The 24,857-nt window shown below is 39.5% G+C and overlaps 1 protein-coding gene across 4 annotated transcripts in view; it reads left to right on the top strand.

Moving 5' to 3' along the window:
• The window catches only part of LOC115222149, a 25,853-nt gene extending 1,047 nt beyond the window's left edge, over positions 1 to 24,806 (top strand). The window contains exons 2-20 of one of the 4 annotated variants that reach the window (XR_005003013.1): positions 1,108 to 1,172; positions 2,808 to 2,913; positions 4,260 to 4,409; positions 5,144 to 5,215; positions 6,996 to 7,052; positions 8,058 to 8,184; positions 9,241 to 9,388; positions 10,124 to 10,217; positions 12,417 to 12,508; positions 14,944 to 15,051; positions 15,522 to 15,660; positions 15,913 to 16,000; positions 16,230 to 16,285; positions 17,719 to 17,919; positions 19,196 to 19,534; positions 20,022 to 20,192; positions 21,711 to 21,782; positions 23,892 to 24,156; positions 24,189 to 24,806. Coding sequence is in view for 3 of the 4 variants with exons in the window: in XM_029792288.2 (XP_029648148.1) it covers positions 1,108 to 1,172; positions 2,808 to 2,913; positions 4,260 to 4,409; positions 5,144 to 5,215; positions 6,996 to 7,052; positions 8,058 to 8,184; positions 9,241 to 9,388; positions 10,124 to 10,217; positions 12,417 to 12,508; positions 14,944 to 15,051; positions 15,522 to 15,660; positions 15,913 to 16,000; positions 16,230 to 16,285; positions 17,719 to 17,919; positions 19,196 to 19,534; positions 20,022 to 20,192; positions 21,711 to 21,782; positions 23,892 to 23,951 (2,145 nt within the window). In the remaining variant the exon portion in view is untranslated. Of the gene's footprint in view, positions 1 to 1,107; positions 1,173 to 2,807; positions 2,914 to 4,259; positions 4,410 to 5,143; positions 5,216 to 6,995; positions 7,053 to 8,057; positions 8,185 to 9,240; positions 9,389 to 10,123; positions 10,218 to 12,416; positions 12,509 to 14,943; positions 15,052 to 15,521; positions 15,661 to 15,912; positions 16,001 to 16,229; positions 16,286 to 17,718; positions 17,920 to 19,195; positions 19,535 to 20,021; positions 20,223 to 20,447; positions 20,469 to 21,710; positions 21,783 to 23,891 lie in introns of those variants that run through there. The other 3 variants (XM_029792288.2, XM_036511175.1, XM_036511174.1) reach the window with 3 other exon arrangements.
• The last annotated feature ends 51 nt before the right edge of the window (positions 24,807 to 24,857 follow it).

The following is a 24,857-nucleotide window of genomic DNA, read 5'->3' as shown; positions in this document are numbered from 1 at the left end:
TTATAAATGCTCTGTATAGGATGTCGCACAAATGCCTTGTAACATCAAGTTGAGCTTCCTTAGGATTCAAATAGGCATTCAAATACACTTATCATCCTTTGAGATGGAAAGTTGACTTTAACTATATCCTTCCCTAAAATGTGACACTTTCTGCCAATGTTCTTCTCATTATTTAGCCTATTGTGGACATGAGATAGCTGAATGGATGACCAACTCATAGATAAGAAGTTCAAAACTGCTCCAATCATTTTGTTGTATTTCTAGACAGAACACACGACTTCAGTTCACCCAACCCTCAAACGTAACAACTCATTTGGCGGATGTTGATGTACCATTATATCCCAAACAAGTTATTTGTCCTCAGTCATTCCATGTAACCAATTTCAAGCCCTGGTCCTTAAAATCCTCCTTGGAGGGTTTTTTTTGTTTGTGTGTGTGTGTGTTAAAGATCAGTACCCTTGACCCTTTACATAGCCTCTAAAACTGGTGAGAGTGAGGGAAGAAGGTATGCTCAAACTGCAGGCCTGGCCTGAATACTGGCAACAGTACAGACTCTGCTGAATCACCCAGAGTGTCCGGTAATAGTGTTTTATATTGTAATGGACTAAATATGCCACGTACATAGGCCGTGATGAAATTTGAACTCAGAATGCAAAGAGCTAGAACAAATACCACAAGGTGTCCCATCTGACTGTGACATTTCTGTCAGTTCAACAGTCTAGAACAGGGGTGGGCAAACTGCAGGCCGCATGCGCCCGCCATAGGTTTTCATGCGGCCCGCCGAGAGCTTTTATGAATCCCAACTTCTATGCAGATACTTCGTAACTGTACGGTAATTCACAATATTTTCACTTGATTTTTATAAATGAGGCCCGCCAAGATTCCAAAGACGCACTGTGTGGCCCGCGATCAAAAAAGTTTGCCCACCCCTGGTCTAGAACGATACTTTAGAAAAGATTGTTTACCTCCTGATAAACCTTATTTGCTCTTACTGTTCTTCTTTCCCTCATAATGTCACATTGTCCCTGGTCCCTTTCTATAAAAGCAAACTTTGGTATGTACACAATTCATTAATTGTGACTTAATTTTGATACCCTTCTTTTCCAGAAATCACCAGCCCTTGACAAAGTTTTTAAGGAAATCCACACACTCCTTGAATCACCAAAACACAGGTAATTTTTATTTGCTATAAATTCTATACTTTACACAATAATAATCTTGTCCTTAAAGTGAGATAATGCTCTTCGCAGGTTCTTAGCACTGTCACACTATAACAGAGGTAAAAGCTCTCTGAACTTTCTCCATCTTATTTTAGCAATTACACTTTCAGTACATCCTCCTCTCCTGCTAATTAGGTCATCTAGGGAGCAGAAATTAGCTATGACTTCTAGAAGGCCTTTGGGGCATTTGAGGAAATCATTTTCCCGTGTATTTATGGTCTTTATGGCTCCTGTACATCTTGCACATACAAACACTACTTTCTCTGTTAACCTTCCATTGCACCTTTTGTGTGTCTATATCTTGCACATGGAATTTCTGTCTACACATTTCCTACCTATCAAGTAGGGTCATTTACCAGAAGTGGGTAGGGTCCTGTCTGATTTATTACTTACTGGGACCTTGATCTTTGCTAAGGTAATTCTAAGGCCCTTTGATTCCAGGTTGTGTTTCCACACCTGGAATCTTTCTAATTTCATTATAGATTCTGTTACGACAGTCAGATCATCAGCATAGAGTAGGTCCCAAGGGCTTCCAGTCTTAAATTCCTCTGTTATGACCTGGAGGATGATGATGAATAGGAAGGGGCTGAGAACCAAACCTTGGTGAACACCTACCTGTGCATATGTAGTAGAATGTAATGTTAACCCTTTTGTTACCAACCCGGCTGAAACTGGCTCTGGCTCTGTAGTACAATTGTCTTGTTTTCATAAGTTTTGAATTAAAATTTTTCACCAAACCTTAGTCACAATTTATGTTCCTAACACTAGCTTAATGATAATGAAGTTATTTTACTAAATTCTTTGTTATGTTTAAAGTAATTGAGAGAAACACAGAGCATCTCAAAATAAATACAGTAACAAGGGGTTAAGGGATCAATGTAAGTTGTCCGGTGTAGCAGATGTTAGGCGTGTTGGATTGGTGTCAATGAAAAAGCCTGATTTGAAATATAAACAAATATATACTGCTACGTAATGCAACCAACTACTTCGAGTCGGCAAAGTTGTGTACAGAGAGCAATGTGCAAAGTACAATGGAGGAAAGAGAATGTTGATGGGACAAGACTGTACAAAGACATACTTTGTGTCTGTGTGTGCGTTCACCCATCGCTTCTGCTGCGTTGTCTCTCCACCTCGTTTGCTCACTCTTGGCTCTCTTGGCTCACTCTGCTGGCTGTCCATATCTGACTACAGAACTGGTATTTGTAATGGCCCGTTCTAGCTAGAAGGATGGATATACCATTATAAGAGTAGCTTATGTTCATTTAGGCCACTTACTGTCCATTTGAACTTTCCATGACACAGCCAGGTCGGAGGTTGAGTGGAAACCCGTCAATCACTTTGACAGGACAAAGGGATTTTCCCGCTTGGTCAGCAAATAGCGGGAGGATCCAGGGAGTGAGAATTTTTAGATTCTGTTTCGAATCTCAGCCAGGAAAATGAAATGTAGTTTTCACACATATATAAACACACACACATATATATATAATGATATATGCATTATATATCATACATACATCTCACTACAGCTTAGACATTTTTAAAACCATACAGCATTGCACTGTGACATCTCCTGTTATTGATTTACAGATGGTTTGGACTGCTGCTGCTGCAACGTGCTGCATGTCAGTGCAACAATGACATCCAATCAGACCATGCCAAATATTGGTTGGAAAAAACATTGTCTTTCCTCAAGGTGAGTAATCCCAACATGTTTTTTTACCTTTTCTTTACTTTTAAGATACATCTGTTTTTTTCATGACACTACAACTGTTGCTGCAATTTATATATATATAGGGTGCATGGCAATTGACATGGCACCTGTTCAGACAATTGTAGGTGCAGGAGTGGCTGTGTGGTAAGTAGCTTGCTTACCAACTACATGGCTCCAGGTTCATTCCCACTGCGTGGTACCTTGGGCAAGTGTCTTCTACTATAGCCTCAGGCCGACCAAAGCCTTGTGAGTGGATTTGGTAGACAGAAACTGAAAGAAGCCCGTCGTGTATATATATATATGTGTGTCTGTGTTTGTCTCCCCAACATCGTTTCACAACCGATGCTGGTGTGTTTACGTCCCCGTAACTTAGCGGTTCGGCAAAAGAGACCGATGGAATAAGTACTGGGCTTACAAAGAATAAGTCCTGGGGTCGATTTGCTCAACTAAAGGCGGTGCTGCAGCATGGCCACAGTCAAATGACAAATAAGTAAAAGAGAGTGAGCTAATGTCTGGTATGAACATTTGATCACTACAAACAAACCATTTGTTCAGGTCATTTGGCAAAAGCTGAACACTCATATGCCATCTTCAACAAAAGAATCCATCATATATATATATATATATATATATATATATATATATCCACCTCCTTGGACATGTTACCTTAAAGATACAAATATTATCATAGGAGGAGTGAGGATAGTCAGACCTCACCTGATATACAGCAAACTCACTAGTGCTGATGTCACAATAAAAGGGATTTCTTTTGTAGAGCTGTACCACATACTGGTGGTTTCATTTACAGTTAAAGTGAATTAAGCTAGTGAGAGTTAAATGTCTAAGGCAGTGGTACTTAACCGTTTTAATATGTGGGCAGATCCAAAACCTGGACTTTTTGGGGAAGAGTTGGGGTGCAGCTAGAAAAAAATGTGAAACACAAATCAATTAAAGAAAAATTTATATTCATATAGATGGTAGACCGTCAGGGGCCTAATGTGTCCCTGAAAATGCATTTGAGAACCACTGGTCTAAGGTGATAGTTGTTGGTTGTGGGGTATGATAACTTTCTCTCTAGTATCACATCATCATTTTAACATCTGCTTCTCCATGCTTGCATGGGTTGGACGGAACTTGTTGAAGTGGGTTTTCTATGGCCTGATGCCCTTCCTGTTGCCAACCTTCACTTGTTTCCAAGTAAGGTATTATTTCCCTAACAGTTGATAGACCAAAGCTTTATCCACCCAACCAGCTTTAACTATTAATGTTGTGGCTTGTTTGTTCTATGTTGATGTTTTGGACTTTATTGATGTTTGTTTCCGTTCCAGCCTCACCAGCCTCTTGAGGTCAGAATGATGAGTTTCCACACCTTCTGTATGCTGCTGCGACATATATCTGACAAGAAGAACCTGTCCAAGTATTTTGATACTCCTTTCTTGAACTCCTTCATCCACATGTGTCTGTCAAATATTACCTGTGTAAGTATCGTTTCTACAAGCTCCCTTTTATCATCTGAAAATGTAGTTAGCAATCAGAACACCTGTGAAATAAAGTACATGATGATGTTACCTGAGTGATGTAATTAATGATAGTGTCTATAAGGTATGTGTAAGGAGTGTAATATTCTATATGCAGGGTTGGCCCAAAGTCACCCGACAGTAAATCAAAGTTCCATAAATGCTTAATATTCAATTTTGTTTATTCATTCTAATTATGAATATTTAATAATTGGATGCTGTGAGTTAAAATCACCGTTTTTGTTTTGTTTTTTTTCAACATTTGTCTATTTATTAGCAAAATCTCATAAAATAATTTTTTGCTTTAATCTTGGAATTACATGGATTTTGATTTGCTGTCAGGCGACTTTTGGCCAACCCTGTAGTAGTGAGACAGTCCTGAACATAACATCGTCGTAAGACATTTGATACTGAATGCAGAAGATCAGTAACGTTATATAGTGTTAAGACATTGGTGCTAAATGTGGAAGAAATCTGTAGACAGTGCACAGAAATCAAGTATGGTTCAGTAGATGTGCAAATGTTAACTACCATGAGGCGAGTTTAAGGATTAGTTGAAAAATGCAAGGGAACCAACTTGGCTTGTCATGATAAGTTATTGTAAGATGTATGTACTTGAAAATATTCGATTGTGGGTGACATTGACTGTTTTTTTTTATATCTTAATAAAATTTCTATTTCTTTTACATTTTCAGTGTCCAAATCAATCAATACAAAGCTTGACCTACTGTGTGGAAAAGTTCCCTCAATCTGCTGATCTTTTTAAGGTGGGTACAATGTTGCTATTTCATGGCAGGTACGCTGTTACTATTTTGTGGTGGGTATATTGCTGCTTTTTAGTGTGGCTATACTATTGCTATATTAAGGTGGGTACAGTATCACTATTTTATGATGGTACAGTGTTGATACTGTGAGGTAGGTAGAGTAATTGCTATTTTGAGATTCGTACAGCACTGCTGTCTTTTTATGGGTAAAATGCTTATGGGTGCAGGCATGACCAAGTTTTTAAAAATCCACTTCACAATCAACCTCACATGGCATTTTGGGCAAGCATCTTTTACTGTAACCTCAAGTCCACCCAACATGTGAGTCGAATTGTGTGCAGCCCTTCAGTTGGGCTGTATCTGTAATTCAAAGGACCATCTTTGTCAATGTTACACAGATTCTGTTTGACGATTAAGGATATGGAATACTCATATGATGTAACACAATGAATAGTAGCAATACCTGACCCAAATGTTCTACTTTATTTTGTGATCAAACCAGCCAGATCCAGTCTCTCATACCTAACCTATAATGTCATTCTAAAAATATATAATCAGATTATTGAAATGTTAAAGCTACAAGATCATATGGGATTAATTCTAAACAAGAATTACATTTCACAGTAATCTGAATGCTAAAGGGTTAAGGATACATGTTTCTGTGGAATACTCAGTCACGTATGCTGAAACACAATGAATAGGTTCAGTTGATTGAACAACAGGTATACTCTGTGAAACCTACGGAGGATCCATTCATTAGTGCTGTTTTAAGATTGGTAGAGTATTGTTATTTGAAGGTGAGTAATGATGACAATTTTTGTGTCTGAAGATCACAAGGAAGAGTCTTGGAGAGATGCTAACCATATGCAATACTTAGATTGTCTTTAATGGACAGAAAGGACCATCAGTGCCACAGCTCTTTTCAAAGAGACAGCACAGTAATAAGCTAAAAGAAAATGGAATACAGCGTGGATCTTCTTGAACATCTTGTTAAATCCAAGGAAATTCATACATTTTGTGACATCAGTCTCTTTGTTTGTTTGTTTGTTTTTCTTTTTTCTAAATGTTTCAGAGATACTTTCAATAGTTATTAGATATAATGGCTATAAAAATAATTAACTTCTAAATCCAGAATAGAGTATATACTTGTTGAATATAATTTTAATTGTTAAGCATTTGACTGGAGCTCCTCTAGCAGTTTTAGTTTTATATGTGGCGTTAGGAAGGGCATCCAGCTGTAGAAACACTGCCAGATCAGACTGGAGCCTGGTGCAGCCTCCTGGCTTCCCAGACCCCGGTCGAACCGTCCAACCCATGCTAGCATGGAAAACGGACGTTAAATGATGATGATGATATACCCTCGCTAACACTAATGAGAGTGGATTAGCAGAATTGGTTGGGAAGCTGACAAAAATGTCTTGTATTGGTTTGTGTCCCTTTTTTAATTCAGTTCCTGCCTAATGCAACATTGCTTTTGCTGACATCAATAGAATAAACACTGAGAATTAACCCTTTAGCATTCAAGCCAACATATATATCAGGCCTGATATTCTACATTCTTTATGCTCAACCAGGGCAGATCTGGTCACCTCGTGCCCACCCTACATCATCATTCCAAAACTGAAAAATCACATCAAAGTCTGAAAGCTACAAGAGAATGCATGATTAATTGAAAATTAATATGAATTAATAAGCCTTACATTTGACTGGATAATCTAAAGAGTTAATGTAATCAACCACACTCATGTTTGTATTGTATTATTTTTTTTCTTTCTTTCTTTAGCATCAAGTAGGTGAAGACTGGATCAATAAACTTTTTCTCCAGAACATTCCTGCTAAGGTATGTGTAAGCCATTCTTTAACAATCTCTCCTCCTACCCATGGCATTGAAACTGTTTATTTTCAGTGTAAATACTTATATTGTTTGTACAGCTGCAGGCAGCACACACATGCGTGTACACTCGCTCAGACATATACCAGCAGTTAATCACTGTGTGTGTGTGTGTATGTGTACAGGCTGTCCATAAATTACTGTTACAAATTGGAAAATTCCATTTAAAAAAAATGAAAATTAAGGATAACTCAACAAAATTGGCAAACAGTTTTATTAGACACATCAGAACACTTCCATATGGGTTGCATTGGTTGCATGCAACATCTCGAAGATACAATACAGTAAATTAGGAGAGTTGTAAAAATGAATTTTATATATATACACACTACACACACACATATACATACATACATACATACATACAAATACATATATAGGCACAGGGTACTGTGTGGAAGAAAGTTTGCTTCCCAACCTTGTGTTTCCAGGTTCCGTCCCACTGTGTGACTCCTTGAGAGTTGTAATAAATTCTACCAAGACATTCTATCCAACTGACAGCTCAGTTGGTTGATCACCTTTCTGTTTTAAAATTCAAAATATTTACCAAACATGATCTCTAATCTATAGTAGCTATTTTCTTTTTTTTTATAGTCTATACGAAATTGTCATTTCTTTACTGTGTACTTCTTCATTCCTCAGCACTTGTCTGCTCCAAATGCTCTCTACCCCCCCCCCCCCAACACTGACACCCTTCAGCACTATCCTCTCCTACCACTGTACCCTTCCAGTACTATCACCTTCCAACACTGTCACCCACCAACACTATCACCCTCCAGCACTGTCTCTCTTCTACACTATCACTCTTCATCACTCTCTCCCTCCAACATTGTCACCCTCCAGTACTATCTTTTCTCCAACACTACCTCCGTAACATCTCCCTTCCACTCTATCCCCCTCCTCCAACGCCATTTCCCTGTCTTTAACTAGTTTCTTGTATCCTCTATTTTTCAGCATATTGCTCAGCTCGTGTCTATAGTGGAGCACCGTTCCAGTGTCAAGTCCGAATTCACCAGCATAGAGTGGCATGTCACCAACATCCATCACCTGCTTAACCTCATCGTTGAAGAAGGAGACCCAGGTTTGTACATAATTGATATTTCATAATCCCTTTATAGGTTTCTACTAAATCAGGACTGATAGAGACACACTATTACACTAACCAATCAACTACTTTTACCACATTAGTTTGTTGTTTTATAAGTCATTAGTAATAAGACTCTAGAGTGTTTTGACTTTCTTTTTATTAATCATTCGGAAAATGGCTGGAATTAATAAAATTTTCACTTTTATACTTCATAACAATTATCTGACCCTATCCCCATTGATTTTTATTTCAAAATAAAGCAAAAACATTCCTCTTCATGATTGTATCATTTCCAACGCAAATCAAGTTATGTGTGTATCTTTGTCCCACACATACACACACACCATCACTTGACAACCAATGCTGGTGTGTTGTTTTGTCCCCGTAACTTAGCAGTTCAGCAAAAGAACCGATAGAATAAGTACTGGGGTTGATTTCGACTAAAAAACCTTTATGGTGGTGCTCCAACATGGCCACAGTCAAACTGTAAAAGAATATATATATATATATATTCTTCTATTCTTTCTTTTCCTTGTCTCAGTCATTTGACTGCAGCCATGCTGGAGCACCACCTTTAGTCAAACAAATCGACCCCAGGACTTATTCTTTGTAAGCCTTGTGCTTATTCTATCGGTCTCTTTTGCCGAACCGCTAAGTGACGGGGATATAAACACACTAATAAGCGATGGTGGGGGGACAAACAGAGACACAAATAAGAAACACACACATACTGATTCTGGTAGTGATGATAATCACTGAATATCTGATCCTGGATTATTGGAGGTGTTGACTGGGACCGGGTCTACAAGGCTTTGGTCAGCTCAGGGCTATAGTAGAAGACATTTGCCCAAGGTGCCACACCATGAGATTGAACCCAGAACCATGTGGTTGGGAAGCAAGCATCTTACCACAGAGCTACACCTGTGCCTATATATTTGAAGCTAATCTTTGTCATTTTATTCATTAGAATTATTCACATGGAAAATGTGAGTTAATAATTATTATATGAAATCTTGCTAAATAAATACTATTTTTCCTTTTTTTCTATAGATTTCCAGCCCTTGGTTTTGGACAATGCAATGACAACCATGTTGACAAATTTTTCAAAGACTATATCTGAGTTTGAGGAACCCAAAAGAACAACAGCTCTTATTTATAAAATTAGATTCGGAATGGCCTGTATTGACAATCTGATCAAGTAAGTAGGACTCCATTACGACTATTAAATTGTGGAATGTTTGATGCTCATTTAATATTTAATATTTGTCATCATCATCGTTTAACGTCCGCTTTCTATGCTAGCATGGGTTGCGTGATTTTGACTGAGGGCTGGAGAACCAGATGGCTGCACCAGGCTCCAATCTTGATCTGGCAGAGTTTCTACAGCTGGATGCCCTTCCTAATGCCAACCACTCCAAGAGTGTAGTGGGTGCTTTTACGTGCCACTGGCATGAGGGCCAGTCAGGTGGTACTGGCAACGGCCTCGCTCGAATCTTTTTACACATGCCACTAGCATAGGTGCCAGTAAGGCGACGTTGGTAACGATCACACTCGAATGGTGCCCTTTTACATGCCACGGCACGGGGGCCAGTTAGCTGCTCTGGCAACGATCACGCTCGGATGGTGCTCTTGGCACCCTACTAGCACAGGCACAAGTACCAGTAATGTAAAATGAAATGCCTTACTCAATGATACAACATGCTATCCAAATTGAAAATAAATTGTTTTTGACTAAAACAGGATGATTACACCACTTAGATGCTTCAAGTAACATATCTACTGGATCAGCACTGGCCTGGGGCCTTATCAACAAGAGGTGAGCCTCCATGCCAGTGCAGGTAACCAGTGTTTGACACCTGCTTAATTTCTCCCTCCAACACGCACCTTGTTCACACTTTGAGTGACTTTGTTTCTATTTTGTGGCTTTTTCTAGTAAACCAGCTGTGAAATCTTCGGATACTTTCCGTTTTAATATTCTTGGAATACTTCAACTTTTTCACCGATTCATTGACATTGGCTCAAAAAAGGTACAGTCATGTTTTTTTTCTACTTAATTTCCTCTCTTTTCTGTAACATTTTTCCTTGTTCTCAGTATAGGAATCTGCATACTTGTGTGGTAAGAAGTTTGCTTCCCAACCACATGGTTCTGGGTTCAGTCCAACTACGTGGCACCCTAGGCAAGTGTTTTCTATTGTAGCCTCTGGTCAACCAAAACCTTGTGAGTGAATTTGGTAGACGGAAACTGAAAAAATGTTCGTCATGTGTGTGTGTGTTGTGTTTGTCCACCACCACTTGACAACTGGTGTTGGTGTGTTTACATCCTTATTACTTAGTAGATTGGCAAAAGAGATCAATAAAGTAAGTACCAGGCTTAAAACAAAAAAAGTACTGTGGTTGATCCATTCTTCAATGCAGTGTCCCAGCATGGCCACAGTCTAATGACTGAAACTAGTAAAAAATAAAGATATATATATATATATATCATCATCATCATTTAACGTCCACTTTCCCTGCTAGCATGGGTTGAATGGTTTGACTGAGGACTGGGAAGCCAGGAGGCTGCACCAGGCTCCACTCTGATCTGGCAGAGTTTCTACAGCTGGATGCCCTTCCTAACGCCAACCACTCTGAGAGTATATATATATATATTGTAGGGATATCAGAGTTTGAAAGACAGTTGAATGGAGAGAGTGAGGAACAGGTACATAGAGAGAAAGAGATAAGGGACGGTAGCAGAGAAACATATTCTGTTATGGAGAAGTATGTGTGTGTAGGTGCATGTCCTTGAGGTTCGTGTTTTGGGGCTCAGCTCATAAGGTTGTGAGTTCAAATCCCAAGTTGGACAGCATGTATCCTTGAGCAAGGTACTCCATTTTACATTGCTCCAGTTGTCTCCACTGAAAATAAGCGCCTACAGCAACCGACTGAGATTCCATTGAATGGGGAATCTTTAGCTCTCAGGAACCAAATGCGTCTGTGAGCTTGAGGCAGACTTTGTATGTGTCTTATGATCCTCATCATTTTTACATCTGCTTTTTGCAAAGACAAAGTCAGATATGAATTAGAAGCAGCTCAAGATATATAAACAAAATCAAACACAAACACTCACAAGTGTGTGTGTGTTGTTAGATTGTGGATCGGCTGCATCTTAGGCAGAAGAGAATATTTTCTCAATGTGCCTGGGGTTGAAATCACCTGAAAGTAAGTCATAGGCAAGCAAGACAACTCACATTAGGTTCCTTTCTCAGAGTGACAGACATCGATGTTGCATCATTGTTGTAACTTTTCAGGTAAAAGGTCGCAACAGTGACGAGACATTGATGTCTGTCACTCTGAGAAGGGATCTGATGTGAGTTCTCTCACCTGCCTATGGCTTACTTTCAAGTGTTTATAACACCAGGCATATTGGGAATGTACAGTTACGCCTAAAATGCAGCCAACTCACAAACTAACAACACACACACCTTATGTATGTGTTCAATTTTGTTTATACACATATAGGATGGGCTTCTGTCAGTTCTGTTACCCAAATCCACTCACAAGGCTTTGATTAGTCCGGGACTATAGTAGAAGACACTTGTTTAAGGTGCCATGCTGTGGGGCTAAACCCAACACCACTTGGTCGGGAAGGAAGTTTCTTAACCATACAGCCACACCTCATATAAACTCAGTTATGGCTTTGTGGGCAACAGGATCTCTTTGCAGCCATGTGGTTTTGAGCAAATGTCTCCAGTTAAAGCCCTTAACCAGTCAAAGCCTTGTGTGTGTGTGGTTGTACAAATGTGTTTGAATGTTGATATCCTATCACTTCACTTGACAGTGCTTGAATGAAATGATGTTATGATTTCTTGTTAACATAGCATTAGCTACTGTGCACCTTTGAAAACTTGTGGAATAAAAGGTCCTTTACTTTGGAAACGGGTCATCTAGGCATAAAATCTTCCTCAAATAAGTCCCTATCCCACCCATGGTAGCAGGGAAAAACATGTCTGTATAAATATGTGTTATATCTTTGTAAGCTATGAGGTTATGTATATATGTGTGTGTATAAGCTATGAAACTCTATATCCATGGAAGCTGCCTGTTTTAAACTAATTACTTCATTTATGGCTTTTCTATTACTGGAGGGGGTTTTTGTGGGGGTATATATTTTTTATAATTGTCTTTGTACTCGTTTTACTTGTTTCGTGTGTTTCACCAAAATCTTTTCCCTTTAACATCCACAGTCAATGCAGTCCCTCCGTAAAGAATTGTACACCTCCTACCAACCTGTCCTAATACAGCAAGCCACCAGTTTGCTGGCTTGTCTCATTAAACAGTAAGTTGTCTTACAAACTAACACTGAGCATGTCTTCTGTTTTGCATGAATGATATTGTTGTGGCTAAAGTTTTGGCATCATAAATTCTTTTTTCCTCCCTCTCTCTCTCTCTCTCTCTCTCTCTCTCTCTCTCTCTCACACACACACACATTGCATGTTATGCTTAGATGCAATACACTTTACTGGAAGCTTTTGACCTGAGGCCAGTAAAACATCCCTGGACAAAATACCGCTAAGCATTTTGCCCAGCTTGCTACCTTGAATAATAATAATAATAATAATGGACCTCAGGACGCTGAACCTTTGTCAGGCGAGGTGACAAAAGACCAAGATACCTGACACCTTCCTGTACTCAAGAAGACCCATACTCCACAGCACAAGTGTGAAGACCGATCCTTCTGGTGATGTAAAGTACTTGTGACAGTGCCATGTAAAAGCACCCGTGTGGCAACATGTGAAGGCGCTTGCCCTGTGCCATATAAAAGCACCCAGCACACTCTGTAAAGTGATTGGCGTTAGGAAGGGCATCCAGCCGTATAAACCATGCCAGATCAGACTGGAGTCTAGAGCAGCACCCCCAGCTTACCAACATGGACAATGGACATTAAATGATGATGAAAATAAGTGTAGTGCACACATCACACATTTATAATATACACCTCTCTCATATTTACTTTCTCCTCCATCCTAAATAGATAAAACTTTTTTCTACCTGAATAATCACACGAGTGGTGTTGGAGTGAATCATCGACTTTGAATAAATAAATAAATTCTACTACAGGATTTAAGTCCCTTTCTGTCTGTTGAGTATATCATTACCATCATTTTTTACATCCACTTTCCATGGGAGGGGACAATATGTATGTATGTATCATCATTAACATCATCATCGTTTAGCGTCCGCTTTCCATGCTAGCATGGGTTGGACGGGTCAACTGGGGTATGTGAAGCTGGAAGGCTTCGTCAGGCCCAGTCATATCTGGCAGTGTTTCTACGGCTGGATGCCCTTCCTAACGCCAACTGCCCTTCCTAACGCCAATATATGTATATATATTTTTACTTGTTTCAGTCATCTGAATGCAGCTATGCATTTGACTAAAACCTTGAAGGGTTTTAGTCAAACAAATCAACCGCAAGACTCTTTTTTTTTAATTTTAAGCCTAGTACTTATTCTATCAGTCTCTCTTACCAAAAGCACACCAACACCAGTTGTCAAGCGGTGGTTGGGGACAACACACACACACGCACATAGATATAGCTATACACACACATGAAGTGTGTGTGTGTATGCATACACACCTGCAGTTTTCATCTACCTAGTGCACTCACAAGGCTTTGGTCAGCTCGTGCCTATAGTGGAAACACTTGCCCAAGGTCCCAAACATTGGGACTGAACCCAGAACCATTAGATTAGGAAGCAAGCTTCTTACCACACAGCCACATTTGTGCCTATATACATACATACATGGGGAGCAAAAATATATATACATACATATGTATGTATGTATATTTTTGCTCCCCGTCCACATGGTTCCAGGGCTGAGTCCCACTGCATGGCGACATCTTAGGCAAATGTTTTCCGTTATAGCCACAAGCTGTCCAGAGCCTTGTCAGTGGATTTGGTAGATGCAAACTGGAAGTAGTCTGTCGTATATGTATGTATATGTGTGTGTGTGCATGTGTTGCTATCCCTTATTCTAGTCAGTGCATTATAGTTATAAGCAAGCATCATTGTCACACTGCAGTATCTTTTATTTCCAATCTTTGAAAACATGTCTAACTATGGAAGAATATAAAATTTGATGACTGGCATCTGTGCTAGTGGAGCGCTAAGAGAACCGTACAAGCGGGATCGTTGCCAGAGCAACAAGCTGGCCTCCGTGCCGGTGTCACATAAAAAACACCATTCGAGCGTGATCGTTACCTGCGTCGCCTTACTGGCACTTGTGTTGGTTGCACGTGAAACAACATTCAAGTGAGGTCGTTGCCAGTGCCGCTGGACTGGCTCCTGTGCAGGTGGCACATAAAAAGCACCATTTGAGCATGACCGTTGCCAGTACTGCCTGACTGGCCCTCATGCCGGTGGCACATAAAAAGCACCTACTACACTCTCGGAGTGGTTGGCGTTAGGAAGGGCATCCAGCTATAGAATCTCTGCCAGATCAGATTGGAGTCTGATTCACCGGACCTCAGTCAAATCGTCCAACCCATGCTAGCATGGAAAGCAGACGTTAAACGATGATGATGATTACCTTACTTGGAAACAGGTGATGGTTGGCTACAAGAAGTGTGTCTGAACTGTTCAAGCATAGAAAGGTGGAGCAGGGCCAACAGCAGCAGCTTTTATTCAAAATAATAATTCATGATTTATTCTTACTCTGAATCCTAGATTGTCTTTTTTTGTTTCTATAGAATTTGTTTTCGTCTTTTTCAGTATCCGAAGTCTGTTGGCTCCATTTACTCTCATAGTTAATGATTTGTTCAGAAAATTCCTGAACAAAGCTGTTGGCACCAAAAGTGACACAACAATATTAGTATACAGGTAAGTCATTCAGTCAACCGTTACGTCTGTCGTCAATCTTTTCCATTACTATTTTGTACCTTCTGTAGCAGTGATGTAATTATTTGACAGATTAATGTGTTTGCTAAAATTCCCAGGTTCAGTTCCGACTGTTAATGGTGTGTTTCCTGCTTGCCTCAAATGGATGACGATGACAATTTATCATTAGGGGGTCTAATAAAATGGCTATAGTTTGGTTGTGGCTCTTGATATTCTGAGTTCAAATTCCATGGAACTTGACTTACCTCTCATCCTTGTGGGGTCAATAGAGTAAGGCTGCATAAGTTTGAGTGGAATTATGATAAAAAATCAGGAAGACAATAATAGTTCATATTCTTAGGCTACAGACCCATTGTAATTTTGTTCATTTTCATTGATTTTGTCCACTTCCGTTAGAAAATAACCCTTAACGTCCTTGCTTTATTTAATTCTGTATATTTTCACCCTTCAAGGAACACAAAAGCTGAAATATATTCCTGCCTTGCCTTCTATCTACAAGTTTTGAAGAGTGCAGTCGATAGACAGGGCTTCACAACATTTCTCATTAGTCATATACTTCGAGATATCAACATTGAAGAATCGACAATGAAGGTGAGATAACCTCTGGCTGTGTTTGCTCTAGTACTCTCTTCTCTCTCTCTCTCTCTCTCTCTCCCTCCCTCCCTCAAGTGGTGTTGTATTAGTCTTCATGTGTAATGGTGTTATATCTGCCTATATATGTTGCGGATAGTCCATCTCTGTCATGCTTTGTCTGAATATTATGTTTAGCCAACACTGCTGAATGTTTGGTCTCCTGTGGTGATGTTGCGTTTAGTTAACATTAGTTTGTCCTTTCGTCATCAGATGATCAACACCAATAAAAAAGGTCGACCAAATCCATTGAAAAGTCAGAACACCACAGAAGGAGATTTAGCTGTCAAAGCTCTTACAGGTAAGTCCTCCTATTGTTTTCTTACCTGATCATCACAGTTGATAAATAAAGTCTAAGTACTGAAATTTATATCACTCTTTCTCTCTCACCTGCATTTGTCCGTCTGTTCTGCCGGCTTAGTTCTTCCCTGTCTTCAACAGAAGCACCTTAAACCTTGTATACTGTTTGCTCCATATTCTCATTTAAAATACTTTGCATTCAGATTTATTGAATTCCGTTTCTTTTACAGCCTTGCGTTGGATAATCCTCACTACTGGGCCAAGGATAAATGCAAAATTCTTAAATGTAAGTTATTACAGCAGTTCATGTTGTTGTTGGGTCCTGTCAATAATCCTTATTATTATTTTAGTTTTTTGTCACACGTTCTGTGACCGTTTCAGCTACTCTCTATTCCACATGGCTCCCCTTGCTCTGTTTATTCCATTTTTCTATATAATATATATACATATATATATACACGCTCTCTCTCCTTGGCTGGGTAACCATGTACCTCTTCTACAGCAAGACACTTGTTTCTGCTTCTCTGTCTCCATCACACTCAAACCTTTCATCTAACACAAGATCACCTTCCCCCAATGACCCCTTTCCTCTCAAAATTCCTTGTCTTGCAAGTTACTTGGTGACCCTGCCAGTACTGTTGCCTCATAAAAAGCATCCAGTCCACACTGTAAAGTGGTTGGCATTTGGAAGGGCATCCAGCTGTAAAAACCACCGAAACTAACTTTGCCTGTGCTTGTGCCACATAAAAAGCACTCTGTCCACTCTGCTGGGTGGTCGGTGCTAGGAAGGGCATCCAGCTGTAAAAACCATGCTGAAACATACTCAGAATTCTAGGGCAGGCTCCTGCCTGGCCAACTTTGTCAAACCATCCAACCCATGCCAGCATGTGAGACGGAAATTACATGACAATGATATATATATATATATACACGCACATACACAACAGCCTTCTTTCAGTTTCTATCTGCCTAGGGCTACAGCAGAAGATACTTTCCCAAGGTGCCATGCCTTCATTTAAAAGATGCTAATTTTAAATGAGTATAAGTCTGTTAACATTATGTAATAATCGTAATAAAAAAATGCAAGACTAATTTTTATTGTTATACAGTGAAAATTGGGATGGTGGACTGGAGAAAGAGAAAACAGAAAACTGGTCATTGAACATAATTTTTGCTTTTCATTCTTTTTATTCCATTTTCAATTATCAACATGATATTGGTGTTAGTTTTAATTACCGTATTTGCCAGCATATAAGACATACACCTACATTAAAAGTATATTTTGTGGTAAAAAGAAATTTAATATATTTCATCATATACTCAGTATAGCATCCATAATATGATTGCATTAGACGCATGGCAATTTTTTGTTATCTCATGATCCTTTGACGTCTGTTTTCCATACTGGCATGGGTTGGACAGTTTGATGAGAGCTGCACCAAACTCCAGTCTGATTTGCCTTAGTTTCTATGGCTGGGTGCCCTTCCTAGCACCAACCACTCTACAGTGTGTGCTGAGTGCTTTTACGTGACACCGAAAAAAAGTATGTCTTGTCCACTGGTATGTAACAGTAACTACCAACAAACATGGCAATCATGATATTTTTTTATGAATTACCAACTTAGTGTTGGTGGCATTTTTAATTAGCAGCAAAGCTGTAGTGACACTTTTAATTATTTACCAACAAGGTGATGCTGACTCTTTCCTTTTTTCTTCCAGGACATTCAGGTATCCTTGCTGCAATGCATTGAGACTTCACTCCTGCAGCAGTTTCCACACCAAATGACAGGTAAACGGCGGAAGGAGCAATACCACTGTTTAGTGGCGCTGGGCACAGTCCGTCACGCCTACTACAGTCCGCCCATAGCTGCCATTATGTCCCTGTTGAACCGAGCATCGCAGGAAGACACTGATTTAGAGGTAAGTCTTACATTATCAACACCATTGTCATCATCATCATCATCATCAACACAAACCATTGAAGGAGGCTACGTGGTTCTTTGACTTGCTAGAAGTAACAGTTGAATTTCCGTCAAATCACTTCCAACCATTTCCCAAAGACAAACACATTGAACAGTCTGAAAGAAAAAATGACGGTTGGTCAAAGCTAGAATCGCTTTGATCATTGGTCTACTTGATCAGGGCTGACCTAGAATTAAACAGCAACAGCTATGGCAATCATTAACACTATCATTATTTTCATCGTTATCATCATCATCACGACCACCACCATCATCCCCATTGCCACCACCATCACATTCTGCAGACAGATCATATCCACCCTTTCAGGTCTTGGTCAAACAGCTTTTTATTTTCTGCTTTAATAATCCTAGAAAACCATAAACACTGTGAGATTCCTTATAATCCTACATTCTGCAAGTGCTGCATGTATTTTGTGATGAGTTGTATCACAAAAATGTACCACATCTATTCCGCTATGGCAACTGACTCCACATTGCTACATCTGTTCAGATTATGGATCAATCGATTTTTAAAGTGACAGTTGATAGTAAAAGAGAGGAAAGCAAAAGAGGTCCCACTGACTGGATTGGGACCCTGTATCTATAAGCTGAAAAAAAGAAAACTTTTTTTTATTTGTAATTTTTTTAAGAAGGTGGAATGGCAGATACTGTTTGTTGTTGTAGAGAGGACACAAAGCTAGTGGTGAGGGTGTCGTACTCGCGATCTTGCAGTTGTGGCTTTGATGCCCAGACCAGGCAGTGTGTGTGGTGCTCTTGAGAAAACATCTTGTTTCATGTTGCTATTCAATCACTTTGGCGTCTGGCATGTGGTGGTCATAGCTAGAATCTCTCTGATCATTGGTCTGCTTGATCAGGGCTGGCCTAGGGTTAAACAGCAACAACTGTAACAGTCATTAACACCCTCACAGTCACTACCATCATTATCACCACCATGTCAATTTGAAAGGATTGAGCTAATGTACATCACAAACATTTGATCAGTCTAAACAAATGATCAGTGTGAGTTTCGCAAAAAATTGCAGAACTCCCATCAGTCATCTGTGGCAGGAAAGTCCACAATTTGTTGTTGTAGATAATATGGACCTGATTAGATATTTAGTCCAAGCCTTATCCATGAACCATTGTACTTTTCTGTCTTGAAATTAATGTTTGTGATGTCTTATACATATATATGTTCAGATTTTAGTTACTCTGTTTTGTCTCTTTTTTTACAGGTTTCCAGTTATTGCCAAGAAGCCATGAGTAGTTTTGAGTTCATAGCTATTGCCTGCCGCTCTGTCATGTTCCAGACCGTATCGACACAGCCACAGTCCGAAACTGTGAAAATCAGTTCCAGTCGACCAAGTATGTGGATGATAGAAAACCTTGCTGAATCGGAACCTAGACAGGCATCTTTCAACAGCTTCCCACTACAGACGGAATTTGGTGGAACACAACAAAAACAGACAAATGTGAACACGGCTGTTAGTTCAGAATCTCTCGCTTACTTGCCTACCCTCTCTCTCAGCCAGTCCAACACTGACAGCTTTAAGAAGACCATCTCTTTTGACGAGGTCAGTGCATGAAGAATTGACATAACACACACCACACACGTTTTATATTTGTATTTGAAATTTGAATTTTGACATCATTTCCTTGTAATTCATCATTGCTTGTCTGATTTCATCTTAGAAATCTTACAATTACACAAGTTGTGTTTGAAGTGGTCTGCAAAATTAAAATGTAACGAGTGAATACTTTATTTTATAATTTGCAATTAGTAAGGAGTAGCATCGTTAATTACAAGTTACCAATTAGACTAGTCATAAGTTTGCAGCATTTGGGACAGCAAGATTAAAAAGGGAGTGTCTGATTTGGAGTAGAATAAATATTTCAAGAAAGGCACTTTTTTTATTCCTTAGATTTTTTCACATTAGGTTCATTTCCCTCAGTAGGAAATCAAAACTTCAAGGTTCTGCCATTTCATAGGTGCCCCTTGTCTCGCCACTGATGCCGATTTTATTGTCTCTGATTTATGTGGGGTCTCTCTCTCTCTTCCAGGGAGCCAGTTCTTCTCAAGCCTCCACCTCCATGCCACAAATGGCAGCCCCATCTGAAGTGATCCACATGGACCCAATCTCTGCCAGGGGTGACGCTATGGATGATGTTGTCAGCGAACCTCCATCTGAGTCAAACTCTGCTGAACCTATTAACTCAGACTCTGACATTCAGGTAATAAAGCTGCTGCTGCTATTATTGCTTGTTTAACCCTTTAGTGTTCGCATTATTCTACCCAAATTAATGCTTTTTCATCCTCGTTGTTTTGAACTAATCATGCATTATCTTGTAGCCATGAGATTTTGATGAGGTAGCTGTTAATTTTTAAAACGGTAGTGTAGGGTTGGTGTGAGAGACCAGATCTGGCCAGTTTGAACATAAAACAGGCAGAATACTTTTGGCCAGATATGGCCGGTTTAAATGCTAAAGGGTTAATTAGGAGTTTAATTTACATTGGCACAGCATTGGGGGAGGGGTCAATTGACTCTTCTACTTGTATTCCCTGAAGAATGAAAGACAACTTAGGCAGGATTTGAACTCGAAACTCTAAAGGCAAAGTTCCACAGCATTTCACTCGATGCTCCAGCTGGCCCTTCACTCTGCTTTTCTAACAATCTACTCTTCCTTCCACTCCAGCCACCACACATGAAATAAGGTTATCAACCTTAAAGCATTTCAATTTTCTCCCATAGAATATGCTAGTCCTACACGGGTCCTTAAACCCTCTAAGCCATAAATCCTTAAAAACAACCCTTCTTACACATAATGTGTAGCTATATACACACGTCCCAGTGATAAGGAAACCTTGAGTAACTGAACACACTGCTGTGTTATATCTTCCCTCCAACTGTTACTGCAGTAATTCTTTTTTCCCCTCTCAGGATCCTCTCCTTCCCCTGGAGTGGGATTTCTCTCTGGTTTCCCTATGAATGATTATTAATGGGGTTTTGTGTAGGGGCATTTGTTTTTCCACAGTTGTAAATCATACACCATGCTGTCAATCTTATTTACATTTAAATGGATTGAGCAATTAAGTATCTTGGCCATAATGAACGATACTCCACAGGGGCCTGTTTACAGTTGGGTGGACTGGAACCCCGTTGGTTACGATGGTGAGGGTTCTAATTGATCTGGTCATTGGAACAGCCTGCTTGTGGAATTAACATGCAAGTGGCTGAGCACTCCCCAGGCACCCCTGTACCCTTAACATAGTTCTCAGAGATATTCAACATCACTCAGAGTGTGACAAGACTGGCCCTTTGAAATACAGATACGACTCATTTTTGCCAGCTGAGTGAAGTGGAGCAACATGAAATAAAGTGTCTCGCTCAAGGAGACAATGCACTGCGAGGTATTGAACTCCTGACCTTACGATCATGAGCCGAGTACTCTAACCACTTGGCCACATGCCCTCACAGTAAGTCTGGTACCTACATACAGATAGACTAGACTATTGATCGTTGTGTTGGTCATGGACATAGTACACTGAGGTACATACAGTAGTACCTTCTTACTGCTGGTGGTTTGGATTATTGATGGTCAAGTGTACTGACCATTATCACAGTACCAGACTATCAACTAGTGACCTCCTCACTAGAATTCCTGTCATCTGTGTTGTCTCTGCTCGGTTGCCAAATGCCAATACAGTTTCCTTGATGTCGGCTAAAACAAATCTTTCTCTCTCTAATACAGTATGTGGAGTGTGGTGAAGATTCCGCAGAAGAAGAGAACAGTGCTGAAGAGGCAAGTGAAGAAACCAACGAGGTAAGTTCCATTCCTTCTTTCAATTAACACAATGCACCCAGTAAAAATAGTTTTTAATCATGCACCTACATTCAGAATTTGTTCAAAGGGAAAATCTTTTTTTTTTCAAAGTCTGTGTTGCATTGTCTATATGTTGAAGACAGAAACACACACACAACCAAAAAACTTAATGTGGCAGTCCCAGGAAAGGGAGGAATGCTACTGCTGTTTAGCCCCAGGAAACACTGCTTCCAGTTGGCTATGTGACACAAGCGTACTGTGTCCTTATGTTTTCAAACAGGGGAACACTTTGTCATGCTGCTACTGTATAAGTCTCTCTAAGAGATTTAGAAATGCAATATTTCTAATTTTGTAGATCAGTGAATTTATTTCATTTGAAATTCTAGATGTTTTCAAAAGTGAATAAGCATCGACAGCTAGCATGCCAAGCTACGGCAGACTGATGAAGAGCAATTACTCTGAAACTAGGCTCTGGATGCTGGGTGGAAGTGCTTATCTCCCCTGTTGAAAACAAGGATGATAGAATCTTCTCGTTTGTTCATTCATTTTACATGTCAGCACAAGTTAAACAAATACTTATTATTGAGGCATTATTTTACAATTAGGCACTTTTTAGCCTTCCCCTGTTTTTCAACTCAGGGATTTTTTTCTTATTCCATTTATTTTCAAAAATAAAAGTGAAGGCTTGGTGGTTAGGGTATTCGGCTCATGAATATAAGGCGGCGAGCTGGCAGAATTGTTAGCACTCCGGGTGAGATGCGTAGCCGTATTTCGTCTGCCATTACGTTTTGAGTTCAAATTCCGTCGAGGTCGACTTTGCCTTTCATCCTTTCGGGGTCAATAAATTAAGTACCAGTTACGCACTGGGGGTCGATATAATCGACTTAATCCGTTTGTCTGTCCTTGTGGGTAGTAAAGAAATAGGTATTCGGTTCACGATCATCAGGCCATGATGAGTTTGATTCCCAGCAATGAATTGTGTTCTTGAGCAGGGTACTTTATTTCACATTGCACCAGTTCATTCAGCTGGCAAAAATGAGTAGTACCTGTTTCTTTACTACCCACGAGGGGCTAAACACAGAGAGGACGAACAAGGACAAACGGATTAAGTCGATTATATCGACCCCAGTGCGTAACTGGTACTTATTTAATCGACCCCGAAAGGATGAAAGGCAAAGTCGACCTCGGTGGAATTTGAACTCAGAACATAGCAGCAGACGAAATACGGCTACACATTTCGCCCGGCGTGCTAACGATTCTGCCAGCTGGTAGAATTCAAAAGGGCCAGCCCTGTCACATCCCATGTCATGCTGAATCTCCTTGAGGACTATGCTAAGAGTATGCATGTCTGTGGTGTGCTTATTAACTAAACGCATGTTAATTTCACAGGCAGGTTGTTTTGCTGATGAGATCAATTGCAACCTTCGTCGTGGCAACCAACAGGGTCTTGGTTATTTTCAAAAGCAAAATAACAATAGTAGGATTATTAAAAAAGACAGGGTTAAAACTGATGAAAGGAAAATTGCAAATTAGAAATCTCGTTTGCTCTAATCTGTATAACTCCAGAAAATGACATCAAAAACAACCATGAAGAGTTTAGTCTCTCGTGTATGTATGTATATATATATATATATATATATCATTGCTATTATGTTAAACTGTCATTTGGCCAAATGTATGTTTTTCAATATTTATTTCTGCTTGCCATCGCTGGTTCTTTTGGTCAAACTATCGTATCTCCAGCTGCTTCGGATGCCAAGATATCAAAAATTGTCAAAGCGTAAGGCAACAGTTTTGCTATGGAATGGTGAAACTATTTTTTCCTTTTCTGAAAAAAAGCAACAATTTGAACTTACAACACTTTTGCATAATAGTAATGAGGGCGAGATGGAAGTAGGGGAGGGGGGTGGGCTATTGACTAAACCTAATTGATTAAAGCATCTTTCATCAGAGACAAACTCTCTTGTATTATAGATAACTTTTCGTGAGCTCGTGTGGATAGCTGTCTGTATTAGCATTAATAGTGAAGTATTAAATACTTCAACACTTATCTGTGTAGCTGAACCTATTGAACACTAAATTGTTAATTCTTAACTTTTCTTCTCACAGATGATGCAAGTGGACAGTATGCTGAAGGCCTTTGTTGAAGCCCCACCAGACTCGGATTAAAGATTTTTTCATTTGTTGTATTAACAAATCATTTCATTTAGTCATCATCACTGTTTTAGTTTATTGCAGTTCATCAGCTGAGTGGTGTGAGTGTGTCTTGTCAGAACGGTCTTTGTCGTTGGTGCTTTTTGTTGCGTAGGGGTTGATTAGGGATGGAAACCTATAGAAGGGTAGGCAGGATCACAACTCCTAAAACAATACTGGGGTCTCATCATCTTCAGGCCAGAAGTCTCTGAGCCTAGATTAAGGTTAGTTGGATGTAATAAACAAATCCTGAATCTGTTGTATACAGCAGACATCATAGAGTAGGTAATACTGTTTCATTTTGGCTTTAGCTCCAGTTTAGAAATATTTCATTTTTATGGGAAATGCCAGGTTACAAAAACATCCAGATCTTAAAAGGGGAAGGGTTAAAAAAAAAATCCTTAGATTTTAACTACCTATAGTTTGTAACTTATTACTTAGAAACTAAAGAGAAGGGATTACAAATGGGGGGAGGGTTGTTTTTGTTTTTTTAAAGATGACTGTTCCAGGTATGTAAAAATTTGTTTACCCTGTCACACAAACAAGAGGAAAATTAGTTTGAAACATTACACAGATGTTGACAGAGTTTTGCTCAACTCTAGAGTAATGGTAAATAGTAGGGATTGGGGTTGGAGTAATAACAGTAGGGGATTTGGTGAATGGAGGTGGGTGATAGAAAAGAACACAGAATTAAACAAATTGTCAAACAGAAGACATCTTTTGTATTGAAGACAACAATAGCCTCAGCTTTCCTGTTTGTTGAGCCTACAACACATAACTGTTTGGAAAGAGGTTATGGAAGTTCATTCATTTTCAAAATTACCAGAAAAATAATAATAAAATAAAATAAAAATACAAACGTGACATTTCTTAAGAAATAAA

The sequence above is a fragment of the Octopus sinensis genome, linkage group LG19 (genome assembly GCF_006345805.1).
Source record: "Octopus sinensis linkage group LG19, ASM634580v1, whole genome shotgun sequence".
NCBI lineage: Eukaryota > Metazoa > Mollusca > Cephalopoda > Octopoda > Octopodidae > Octopus > Octopus sinensis.
The sequence above is the reverse complement of the archived record's forward strand: the minus strand, read 5'-3'. Positions and strand labels throughout refer to the sequence as shown.